Source organism: Rousettus aegyptiacus, unplaced genomic scaffold (assembly GCF_014176215.1).
Source record: "Rousettus aegyptiacus isolate mRouAeg1 unplaced genomic scaffold, mRouAeg1.p scaffold_m13_p_3, whole genome shotgun sequence".
In the NCBI taxonomy this organism is placed as follows: Eukaryota; Metazoa; Chordata; class Mammalia; order Chiroptera; family Pteropodidae; genus Rousettus; species Rousettus aegyptiacus.
The window spans coordinates 34,599,076-34,612,135 of NW_023416306.1; the positions used below are offsets into that span (position 1 = coordinate 34,599,076).

Below are 13,060 nucleotides of genomic sequence, written 5' to 3' on the forward strand. Positions count from 1 at the left end.
GTAATGAAGATTTGTTTGTCTTTCAAATTATAAAGACTCGGAGACCTTTACAAAAAATTTTGCTGGAGGACGTGGATTTTATGAGCCAAAGAAGTGGTTTTGTGAAGGAATTTGCCTCAATTTCAAGTTTTGAAAAAAGAATGATTGTGAAGGGACTAGAAGGACCAGGAAATACATTATTTGATATATCTACACATATTTTCAACAATAGCAGCATCATCTAAAAATGAAGCAGGCTTGGAAAGGACTTTCTGCCTAAACCTTTGCCTCCAACAGGCTTTGAGTCCAAGGTCAATCTATACACTGAGCCTTGGAACAGAGAGGATCAGTGACCTGTCTCTATTAAGTCTGCCTTTCAGCCATAATCTAGACCAGTCAGATCTCAGTCGACAGTGGCATCTGCTTAACCTCTCTACCTCAATATAACAGGTAGACAGGGATGGGGACCTGTACTTACCTCTGCTTTGTCCTCCATTCCCCAAACATGTTGAAATAGCTATTAGCACCAAGCTGCAGGACACAGGGGTTGGGGGCACCCTCTCTAACTGTTCTAGATGCTAGTGCTATACCCAGGTAGCTTGCTCAAGGTGTCAGGGTCAGGTTTTAAAAGCTGTCCCTCAAAACATGTAAACAACAGTGAAGAATATTAACAAACTAAAATATCCAGTCAGTAAATAGAAGAAAATCCTGGGACCTTTATAATATATTCTGTATCATAGAAGAGAAAAGAGCAGGGAAAAAGCAATGAGGAAGAAAATCTTTTTCCTGAAATAAGTTTACTTCATGATACAGAAAAAAATGAAAACAGCTGTTTTCTAGTTTCAACCAGATGTCTTATTTAGGAGGAAGGACATACTGAGATAAGTAATGTAAATAAATGAAACCCACAATAGATCAAAGCAAAACTGATTCTTTGAAGATTTTTTTAATGAAACAGAAGAGAAATTGAGACTGTTATACCGCTTAGGTTCTTTTCTGAACAAAAGACGTAAAAAGATATCTTTTTTTTTCAATGTTTAAGAAATACTTCTAAGACTTGATAAGCATTTCAGACAAGAAATATAATATTAAAAAACATATTCATACCATATACAAATTTAACTCAAAATGAATCAGAGACCTAAGTGAGCAAAACTATAAAAATTGTAGAGGAAAACATAAATATAAATCTTTATGACCTTGAATTAAGCAATGGTGTCTTGGATATTATACCTAACGCACAAGCAACAAAAGAAACAGATAAATTGGCCTTCTTCAAAATTAAAAACATTTGTGATGCAAAGGATACCACTAAGAAAGCAAAAGGACAACCCATAAAAGAGGGGAAAATATTTACAAATCATATATCTGATAAAAGACATGTATATAGAATATATAAAGAACCCTTACAGCTCAATAGTAAAAAGAAAACTCAATTAAAAGTAGGTAAAGGATCTAATAGACATTTCTCCAGAGAAGATATACAGTTGACCAATAAGACATGAAAAGATGCTCAGCATCCTTGTCAACAGGGAAATTCAAATAAAAACTTCGATGAGCTACCACTTTACACCCACTAGGTTGGCTATAATCAGTAAAATAGATAAGTGTTGGTGAAGATATGAAGAAATTGGAACTTTCATACCCTGCTGGTAGGATTATAGTATAGGTAACTATACTATAGTTCCTTAAAAGATTAAATATAGAATTACCACATGACCCAGCAATTCCACTTATAGGTATATATCCAAGAGAAAAGAAAACATGTCCACACAAAAATTTGTACATGAATGTTTATAACAACATATTATTCAGCAATAGAAAGGAAGTAGTGATACATGTTATTACACGGATAAACCCTGAAAACATTATGCTAAGTGAAAGAAGCCAGTCACAAAAGACTACATTTTGTACGTGAAGGTAGAATAAAGACACTTTCAAGTGAAAAAATAATCTCCCACTTGGGCTGTCTCAGGAAACTACTAGAGGATGTACACCACAAAAAAGAGGGCATAAATTATGAAAAAAGAAGACTCAGGATCCTGAAAATGTGATCCTACACAGAAATTTCCAGCATAATGCCAAAGGGGAGTCCCAGAACAATTTATCCATTGTGGAACAAGAATATGGGAGTGCCAGGCAAAATGTTTCCATAAATGAATGGAATGAAAAGATTTCCTGATTTAAGTTTGATGAAATGAAAAAATAGTGTTGAGAAGAATTTCATAGTTCTATTAGAGAAGTATTAGTTATAAGGTACAAAAAAAGTTGTATCAGATGGAAGCATGATCATTTTATACTAGATAGTTCTGATCTGAATAATATTCACAAAGTCATGTAATCTAAATATTGCTTTAATACATATTGGAAGAAAAAAGAAAGAAGAAGTAGGAAAGAGAAGGCATAAGGGTGCTAAATCCTTATCTTCCATAAGTCAGTAGACAATATCTAAAACTGATAATGTTATTTAGAAACATGGACATAAACACCAGAAGAAACAGCAAAAACGCTAAAGATAGTTGTTTCTGGGGAACCAGACTCAGGTGAAAGGGTGGGGTAGGCCAGACAATGCTTGGTGGTAAATTTTTGTTTGAATTTCCATTTTTTTAAAAAAAGGTATTGAACTTAAGATTTTAGGAAATGAAGTTTCCTGCCCCCTCAGAAAATTTATGGGATGAAATAATGTAGAAGCTAAAAATATATTCTTTCAGTAATTTGCACTATGTTTTTTTTTTCTTCTAATTTATCTGCAGTCTGGATTTCTAGTAACTGTTTCTGGGGTGACTGGTTGATTGTGTCTTTTTAGGCCTTAAGCACAGATAGTTTGAAAATATCAACTCGCCTGAACTTGCTGGACCAAGAGTTGTCTGAAAAGAATGTACAGCTCCAGAGCAGCACAGCTGAGGAGAAAATAAAGATTTCAGAACAAGTTCAAGCCCTCCAGAAAGAAAAAGATCAGCTACAGAAAAGAAGAAACAGTGTGGATGAGAAACTTAAAAATGGTAGCGTGTTATCACCTGAAGTAAGTCAGTATTCTTTGGAACTGGAAGTGCTGTATGATGGATCACTTGGATGATTTCCTCCGACTCTGTCACTTAAACATAAAAATGATTAATCTGATGAACTTCGTTTCCTTGAAACTTTGTCATATGTAATGTTTACCTGGCCCCATAAGCCATGCTTGACTAGAGACTGCGATGTCCTCATGCCAGGGACTGGGAGACTAACACTTTACTTGAGTCTGGTCTTTTTCAGCCAGGTTTCTCCACTGAACTCACAAGAACACAGAAAATTTGAAAGACTGTCTCATTTCTTCCAAAGAGGGCAGCTTCCTTCTCTTTGGGCATCTTTCTTGAATGATACTAGGTACTTTATTACATAAAATGGATGCCTAGGTCAGGAAGGGTTAATTCTTTTGTGTTGCCTTGGTTGAGAAAGGCCCAATGTGTAGGTGCATATTCCACACTAAGTCCCATCAAGGTAGACACATAAAATCCAAATTCCAATAAAAATAGCTTTTAGAGTTTTCATTTAAGGGAGCATATCTCTCCTCTTTATTTTGTTTTAAGCTATAAAAAAGATATTTCATTTATTGGCTACCAAATTGCTCTAGGTTTTGTCTTTTTTCAGAATTTTACCTCACTTGGCAATGGTACCTGTACCTTACTCTATCAGACAAAGATGAATTTTTGAGCCTGAATTTTCTCTGCGAATATTTGTTGTTGATGTCCTGTCATTACCAAAGCAAGAGAAAATTGCTAAGAGAAAGTGAGTAGCTGGGAATCATGTACCTTGCTGAATCTTGTAGTGTTTCAGATTGGAACAAGTATGAGAGGAAGTTAAGGGGTCTGGTTAAGAGGGAACAGGCGAAAAGATTTAATGGTATCAGATTATTGTTCATTGAGTTGATGAAGGAAATTGAAGACTAAGTTGATTGGGGGCTATGTGGTATCATGAGCCCCCATGCCCTGTTGTAGAACTTAATTTAGGTAGCTGTGCATGGGATCACAGAATGAGGCTGTCCTCCCAAGACTGTTTAAACAGGAGCTTGAAACTTGTAAATTGGAAGGTATGAGAGCCTAAGATACAGCAAAACATGTAACTATTTAAGGAATTCTTGCTTGCCGAGGGCTGTTATTGGGCCCAATGGAAGAAACAAAAAAGTAAAAAGCCTTATATTGCTCTTGAGAAATTCATACTCTATCTGGAGAAAAGAAACAGAAGGATAAGAAAACTCCAAACCTGAAGAAAATAAAAAAGCAAGTTACAGATAAAATAAAACTAGACTTATGAAATTACTTATACAAAGCAATGCGGTGACCATTTAAGGGAAGACTCTTTTTCCAATCCTTGGTGGTTTGGAATCTTGACCCAAGTTATGGAAAACATGATATGTATTGGTTGATATAAGAAAGGAGGTCATTTTATAGTAGTTACCAGAGGGTAAGGAGGAGGAGAGAGAAGGGAAGTAGATGGGGGTAAGGGAGATCAAATATATGGTGACAGAAATCTCACTATGGGAGGTGAACACACAGTGTAAATATATATATGCTTTACTGTTAAAATGTATAGCTGAAACTTACTGGAGTTTGTTAACCAATGTCACCATAAAATAAATAAACAAAAAATAAAGAAAGAAGGCTATTTTAGATAGACTACCATTAGATAAGGCATAGAGATGGGAATGAGCAAGTTATGTTTGCAGGAGGGTAGAGGGTCCATTATTATTGAGAAAGTTACTATTTCTTGTGGAATTCTGTAACTAAAAACATGAAGGGTTTTGTGGTAAAAATAGAACACTGTGCATGTTATGTATATAGTAGCCACTCTGGATAGGTGTGAGGGAGTGGTGAACTTCCTGTAGTTAGTGGGGTTCCATTTAGTCATGTAAGCTTCTGTGCACCCTTCTTCTGCATGGCTGTTCTTAGCGTAGCTTTGAAGTGGGCTCTGCTCTCCCCGCTATTTTCAAGCCAAAGTTAATATTACCAAAATAATCTGTCAGTAGCAGATCGTCAGAAGATGCTGATGTGACACAAGACATCAATAAAATCTAGGTGGAATGGTTTGCTCTTTTGATGTCTTTAAATTTGCCTGGAACTATTTTCTCTTTCCATAATAAAACTATTTTCCTAATTGTATTACTTCATGGGAAGTGATAGGTTTTAGATCACTATACTAGTACAGGATTACTCAGCAATTTCATGTAAGCAAATCAACTCCTTTTTTTTGGTAAAATCCAGAAACTAAGATTTTAATAACATTTTTCTAACAATGCAGAGCAGTTGCCTAGTGAGATATAGAAGAAAATATAAGTTATTATATATACCTATGTTTATTTTATCTTTAAATTTCATGTTTTAGGATTAGAAACTGCATGTAACTTATTGAGAAATAGACATATATGCAGTTCTTGCTCAAAAGCTTTTGTTAGTTTTGTTTTAGGGATGGGGATGTATGATCTAAAAGGTTTGGAGACCACTGCTTTAGCTCCTTGTTACTCTCAGTGTGGTCTCTGGGACCAGCAGTAACAGGATCACCTAGAAATGCAGTGCCTCAGGCCCCACCCAGACTTGCTAAATGAGAAATCGGCATTTTGACAAGCTCCCTGGCGCACAATAAAGTTTAATAAACAGCTCTACGATGAAGCATCATCAGTTGTTGATAATCTATGGTTTATAGCAAATTTTCATTGTGGGACAGCTTCCCGTTGCCACTCATCTTGTCAACACGTGTGTGTGTATATATGTGTATGTGTATATTCAAGTCTCAGCAAGTCCAAAATAATATCTTACTAGACATTTGGATCCCTCCTCACCAGATAACATGTTATTCAGATAGTTCAAAGAACTGCTAGGTTTTCTGACAGGGATTCATCAGATTTTTTTCCTACAAAGGAAATCTTCTCTGGCTTATGAAAAAAAAGTATTATGCTGCCACCATTTTTAATGCCTGTGTAGTGTCTCTAATGACATCTCATAGAAATCTTATGAAATGTTTCATGTCCTTAAATCCTCACTACTTTTTAAAATACCATCCTGTGTTTTTTTCCTAGGGGCTCTCCTCTGATTATTAGTTATTAATAACTTATTCTAAATCTATTTCTTGTTTCCCTACTAGCAATATATTGTTTTAATAGATCCTTGAAGGGACATCGGGGTGTATTTAGATCTCACATAATATGCACTGCAGGGGCTACGGAGGAGGTATATGACAATATTTCTAATCCCATGGGCTGAGGCTTTGAGTGTTTTCCTTGGTGATCAGCATTTGCGATATGACCTCGGGATGTTTCCTAACTCATCTAAGTTTTCTGCCTCTTTCATTTTACTACATAAGGTTTATTACAAAGATTCAAGGTTATGTTATATATGTGTATACAAACAGTGCATTGTATAGCATAGCCGGTGCTCAATGAACATTTTCTTAAAATTTAGTAGAAGAAAGGTAATATCCATTAGACTCAAATACAGCAGGTCCTTGAATAACATCAATTCGTTCATCATCATTTCATTATAATGTTGGTGAGGAAAAATAAATGATTCCAGGCTGGGGCCACTGTGTGTGTGTTTGCGCATTCTCTTCATGTCTGTGTGTGTTTTCTCTGGGAACTCTGGTTTCCTCCCATATGCCAAAGAAGTACACATTAGGTGAACTGGCATGTCTAAATTGTCCTGGTCTGAGTGAGTGTGAGTGTGAGTGTGAGTGTGGGTGTGAGTGGCCCTGAGATGTAAGGGCATCCTGCCCAGGGTGGGTTTCCACCTTTCTCTCTGAGCTGCCAGGAGAGGTTCTGGCCACCCATGACCTTGAACTAGAATCAGCAGGTTGGAAAAGAATGATCTTTTTATTAATCTTTCTTAAATGAATTTAAAGCTCATATGTTTCAATATTAAAAATTTGAAGTGTTTTGGGTCTTTAGAAGTTTGGTGATGTTTTGGTGGCCAGAAATATGCCATAGGAACTCTTGTTTATATCAATTAGCATATAATAAAATTGGTTTCATTGTTTCATTATATGTTATAAGTCAGTTTTCAAGAACCTATTGATATTGAGTTACTGTAGCATAATGAGATCTTAGTATATGACAAAGTCCAAGTTATTTCATTTAAAATGAGTGATTTCTGTTATATTATACCTAGGAAGAACATATTCTTTTCCAACTTGAAGAAGGGATTGAAGCTTTGGAAGCTGCAATTGAATACAAGAATGAAAGTATCCAGAGTCGCCAGAACTCACTCAGAGCTTCATTCCAAAACCTCTCTCATAGTGAAGCAAATGTCTTGGAAAAACTCATTGGCCTGAATCCTATTGAGATTAGAGCTATTCTTTTCAGATACTTCAATAAGGTTAGTTTTTGAGGGATAGATGATTTTCTTATAAAGAGGGATCAAGATACTTATATATCTAACATTTATAATTTTAAAGGACATTGAAAGGCTTAAAGATTTGATGGTGTAACTCTGGATGGGTTTAAGCATGATTTCTCTTTACAGTACTGAATGTTTTCCTCTGAAAGCTTTGTGATCATCCAAGTATGCTTCAGTCACTACTTCTTGGATGTTTTCTAGATTTAGATGTTACTACTCAGCATTCATGAAAACTCAAGGGCCCTCCAGGGTTGGGTTCCTTTTCCTTCATTGCTGTAGGATGGGGATACATACACCTCATCACAACCTTGGAGATGATGTGGAGATGAAGTGGTACATCAGTGGTAAAGACAGTAATAGGTTTTAGCATTAACTTGAATTTAAATATTTACTAACATTTAAATATTTTATTTTTTAAAAGTATTTGACAATTTACTGATTCAGAGATATTTCACAGTATGGAGAACTATTTCCATCTTTTCTCTAATATCTTCTCTAAGGTATATATTATGATGGACTAAACGAGTAGATAACTTTTTTCTCTGAAAAGGATATGCAGTTCTAGGGAATATCAGATCAGAACATTAATGAAAAATAAAACATTCTGTTAGAGAAGTTAAATAAAGATGAAAATTAATGAAAATGTTATATACAACCCTCTTCTTGGTTAATTACTGTTGACAGTAAGCTACTATTACTGATGAGAATGCATTCTATTGTTGGGTGTGTGGAGGGCAGAGAAATGGTCGAATACTGTCTGAGGCTTTGGTATAGATGACTCTTTTGTGGTGCTCTTAGATCAAGGGTTCTTAACCCCAAGTACCCAGGCCCAGGTCAGTGGATTTTCTGATCCTGAAAACCATTTGTAGAAATGAGTATTTTTCTAAAAAGAAGGTTATTACAGTATTAACAAGCTCTGTGACACAAACATTGTCTTAAGTATTTTTACTTCATATCAGTTCAGAGAACAACCCAATGGACTAAAATATATAATCTAAAACCAATCTCTGTATTTATAGTTTTAAAAATTCTGTCACTTATTTATAACATCCATTTTGGACTTAACACTGGGAATTATTTAGATGTTACAAGTCTTTAGCTCCTCCTTATCTTATATTGGAGAAATAGAGTTATAGAATTATTAATGTTAACCACAGAGACCATATCCAAGAAATGATGGAGGGATGTTTAGGAGAACAACGTTGTATTAAAAACAAATTATTACCAATTCAGAATCCCAAAAAATTCAAAGGCTATTAAGTTATTTTGTAAGTACCTTACAAAGCATTTGCCTAATTATACCATGGTGGTTAAGGAAGTTCATTTCATGTAGCCTAACAGAAGTAGATATATCCATATTAGGCTATCTAAGACACTCTGAAAAGGTCAAAAAATGTATTTTCCAGGTGGTTAATTTGCGAGAAGCTGAATGGAAACTACAGTTACAGAATAAAGAAATTAAAATGAAGATTCTGGAACGGGATAATGTGGTTCGTGAGTTAGAATCTGCACTGGAGCATCTGAAATTGCAATGTGACCGAAGACTGACCCTCCAGCAAAAAGAACATGAGCAAAAAATGCAGTTACTATTACATCATTTCCAAGGTACCTGCCCCATTGTCAATTCTATAGGTGATGTGTAGGAAGGGGATTTGGGAAGGAAGATCAGACAGAATTTGATCACTAAAAAGCCCACCATATGTAGTTACTATTTATATGTATTTTTGTGCTTTACATGTTTTGGTTACTACATATTGGGATAGTTGACTTTGATTAAGGCTATTCATGCTTGACATACCACCCCTTCTGCTTGTTCCCAGTGCCATTCAAAGGGGCTGCTGTAAATTCCATTAGTTCGTTGTTGGCCTAGTTTTTATGTAGAGATGTGGGGTGACTTCTGGCTTTGTGGTATACAGTTGAAAAGTTTCTATCTCATAAAGATATAGTACCTTGCTCTTTAAATTACTCATAAAATTAAAGTGATAAGACCTATCAGATTTCTAGTTCTATTTTCTATTATAATTTTTCAGTTAATTGTAACTTTTATGCATTAATATTATATCTTAGGTCGAAATTTATCTATCATTAATGGGCACATACTGTTATCAGTGCACAGTAGTTCAACCATAACTCTGGTGTGGAAAGAGCTGTCATAGCAGTCAGTGGTCTCATTACCTGGGCATGTGGCTAGTATACAAACAGTTGCTATAGCAACAAAATCACTGCCAGCCGATACTGTTAATGGTTCAATACAGGCTCCTTAGCTGCTTAGTCATGATTCTCATGACTGTATAGCTGGAAATGGGTTAAAAGAGATATGGAAATAGCAACCTGAGTAAGCAGAAAATTGAAAAACATGAATTTGAGTGTTGAGGCAATTTGCCTCTTAACCAGTTAATTAGCATCTAGTTGCCCAATAACAGGATCCCATACATCATTTCATCAAACATGCTCTGCTTACCTTATTTTAGTTTTGTCTTAAGTCTCTAAAAGTGATATTTTAATAGAATTATTAGTGTATTTTTCAAGTGACTTTCACTGTACCAGAAAAGCTCATGCTATAACCAAATGAGAACATTTTAAAAATCATTTCTAAAGCTGGGACAAGTTTTTCAGAACAAAGTTCTAACTAAAAATGTTAGCTTATGAATTTTCTAATTTTAACTAAATATAGGATATAAAATTAAGTTGATTTATTTGATATCCTTTATGGGGATTCTGATTTATGATGTTTAATTTGAAGTATTTTTTTTAACAAGATGATGGGCTAATTTTAAATATATAAGTATACTTAGATCAAATTTTATAAAACGGCCAATTATAACTAAAATTACAAACCAGTAGGACAATTTTATAAATTTACCAATAAGAAACAGTAGGTCTGAAAGTGTATTTTCTGAAGGTTACTGGGTTTTACTGGTTCTAGGACATAGCCCAATATAGACAGTTTTAGACCATCATAAATATTAATTAGAAGCTTTAAGTTATATTGTAGCATAAATTAGAACTTACATTATTTCCCCTTTGCTGCTGCTTCTTTTTTTTTTCTTTTGTGATGGTGGTCTTTGTAATTTAATCTTTCTAGCCTCTTATGACAGGTTTTGTTTTGGGGGTAATAATTTTGGTTTTATATTTCTTCATACGACTTTACATATACCCACTGTTCCTTATATAAACTTTAAGATACTGATTCAGCTGATGGACAGAGTTCCAAATGTCAACTTTTTATAGAAAACTTTTGCTGTTCTAAGGATAAATCTAGTTAGTAGCTACTCAGAAAGTGCTTGTGAATCATAATGATATGGTAGTCGGTAGGGGGTAAGGTAAAGAAGGTGACGAAGGGATCAATCCTACTTGGAAAATTTTTACAAGCAGAAGAATCCAAATTTTAGCTGAAAACAAATCCATTCAGGTAACAGGTACATATAACATACTTCTGACCCTTTAAATATAGTCTGAGGTCTATGTTAGAACATAATTTTCAATTATTTATTTTGAACTGATTTTAAATGTAAATTTTTGTTTTATAGAGCAAGATGGGGAAGGCATTGTGGAAACTTTAAAGACATATGAAGATAAAATCCAACAGCTGGAAAAAGATCTTTATTTCTATAAAAAAACTAGCAGAGATCTTAAGAAGAAACTTAAGGAACTGTTAGGGGAAGCAATTCGGAGGCAACTAGTACCATCTGAACGTAAGATATTTAGTGCTACTTGTCATGCTAACACTGTTTTGCTAGTATTTGATGAAGTATTTCCTGATTTGGTTCCCAAATGATGTGGTTATTTAGGATTAGATATTTATCTTCTATTTGTCTCAGTAAACAACAGTAGTTCTCTAGTCTACTTATAAGACAGAACCATAGATGTCAATGAACAAATGTGTATGTGTGAAGGAAACTACAGACATTGATTGCCTGCCATGTGCTTGACCCTCTAATCTAAGATAGCTGTTTTTTTCCTATTTTATAGAAAATTAAGCTTTCTGATTATCACAAAAAAGGTGTAAAATAAATGGAGAATAGTAAAAGTAGAAATAAAATAATATTGTGTGTGTTTCTAAGATCAGTCAGGTCTTTTTCATATCATGACCTCTGGAAATTCAAAAATATAATAAAACCCATTGTTAAGACAAAAGGTGTTTTCTTGCCTAATTACATGTAGATATGTAGAAGTAACACTTTCCTAAATGCCAAAATGTGATAAAATACTTTGCAAAAATAAAAAGTGCCATAATTAAAATATACCCTCTTTAGACCCACCAATTAGAGAGGAATCAATATTTCTAAAAGAATATTTTCTACATTTTATAAAAGAATTAGCCATCCTTTAGAGAAAATATTCTTCTAATAATTTAAGTATGGCTTATGAGAATTTGACTTTACAGCCTTTTAGAACACATCTATTTTGTACTGGTAGATAAAACTGCTTAGGGTACAACAGGATTGTAAAGAGATCAGTGAAAATTTATATATATGTGTAATGAAGAGATATATGCTAAATATATAAAGTAAGCAGAATTAACATAATTAAAAAATTTTAAACGCAGAAAAGTAGTTCTAATGCTAATTATTTATAATTATTATTTATAATTAATAGACATTTTCACAAGTAGTTCCATTTAACCATCAAACTCAAGTAGGCCAGTGTCTGCTCATCCCATGTTTAGAGGAAGGAATTAAAACTTAGAGAAGTCAAGTGACTCATGAACAGAACAGTAATTAGAACATGGTCTAAAAAGCTTTTGCACAGCAAAAGAAACCATCAACAAAACAAAGAGGCAACCTTCTGAATGAAAGAAGACATGTGCAAACAACATCCCCAATAAGGGCCTAATATTCAAAATATAAAAATAATTCATACAACTCAACAACAAAAAATAATCCAATTAAAAAATGGGCAGAGGACCTGACCAGACACTTCTCCCAAGAAGACACACAAATGGCCAACAGACAAGTAAAAAGATGCTCAATTTCACTAGTCACTAGGGAAATGAAAATCAAAATCACAATGAGATACCACCTTATACCTGTTAGAATGGCTATCATCAACAGGACAAGTAATAACAAGTGTTGGAGTAGTTGTGGGGAAAAAGGAACCCTCATACACTGCTGGTGGGAATGTAAATTTGTATAGTCACTATGGAAAACAGTATGGAGGTTCCTTAAAAATTAAGACTAGAATTACCATATGACACAGCAATTCCTCTTCTGGGTATGTACCCAAAAGTTTGAAAACATTTATTCGTAAAGATACATGCACCCCGATGTTCACTGTAGCATTATTCACAGTGGCCAAGACATGGAAACAACCAGTGCCCTTCGATTGATGACTGGATAAAGATGATGTGGTACATATATACAATGGAATACTACTCAGCCATAAGAAAAGATGAAATACTGCCTTTTGTGACAATATGAATAGATCTTGAGATTATTATGCTAAGCATTTTACTAATATGTGGGATATAAAAACTGAAAGCAACAAATGAACAAGACAAACAAAAACTCATATACACAGACAACAGTTTAGTGGTTACCAGAGGGAAAGAAGTCAGGAGGGAGATAAGTGTAAAGGGAGTCAAAGATGGTGATGGAAGGAGATTTGACTTTGGGAGGTGAACACACAGTGCAATATACAGATGATGTATTACTGAATTATACACTTGCAACCTATATGATATTTTTAACCAACATCACCCCAATACATTTAATAAA

General features: G+C 34.4%; 1 protein-coding gene across 4 annotated transcripts in view; it reads left to right on the forward strand.

Annotated features, from left to right (window-relative positions):
• KIF27 (kinesin family member 27) overlaps window positions 1-13,060 on the forward strand; it is a 69,632-nt gene that overhangs the window by 50,520 nt on the left and 6,052 nt on the right. For 3 of the 4 annotated variants that reach the window (XM_016130391.2, XM_036239068.1, XM_036239069.1), the window contains 4 exons: window positions 2,786-3,001; window positions 7,116-7,322; window positions 8,750-8,948; window positions 10,874-11,038. In XM_016130391.2, the coding sequence (XP_015985877.2) occupies window positions 2,786-3,001; window positions 7,116-7,322; window positions 8,750-8,948; window positions 10,874-11,038 (787 nt within the window). Of the gene's footprint in view, window positions 1-2,785; window positions 3,002-3,609; window positions 3,748-7,115; window positions 7,323-8,749; window positions 8,949-10,873; window positions 11,039-13,060 lie in introns of those variants that run through there. The other variant, XR_004956290.1, reaches the window with a different exon arrangement.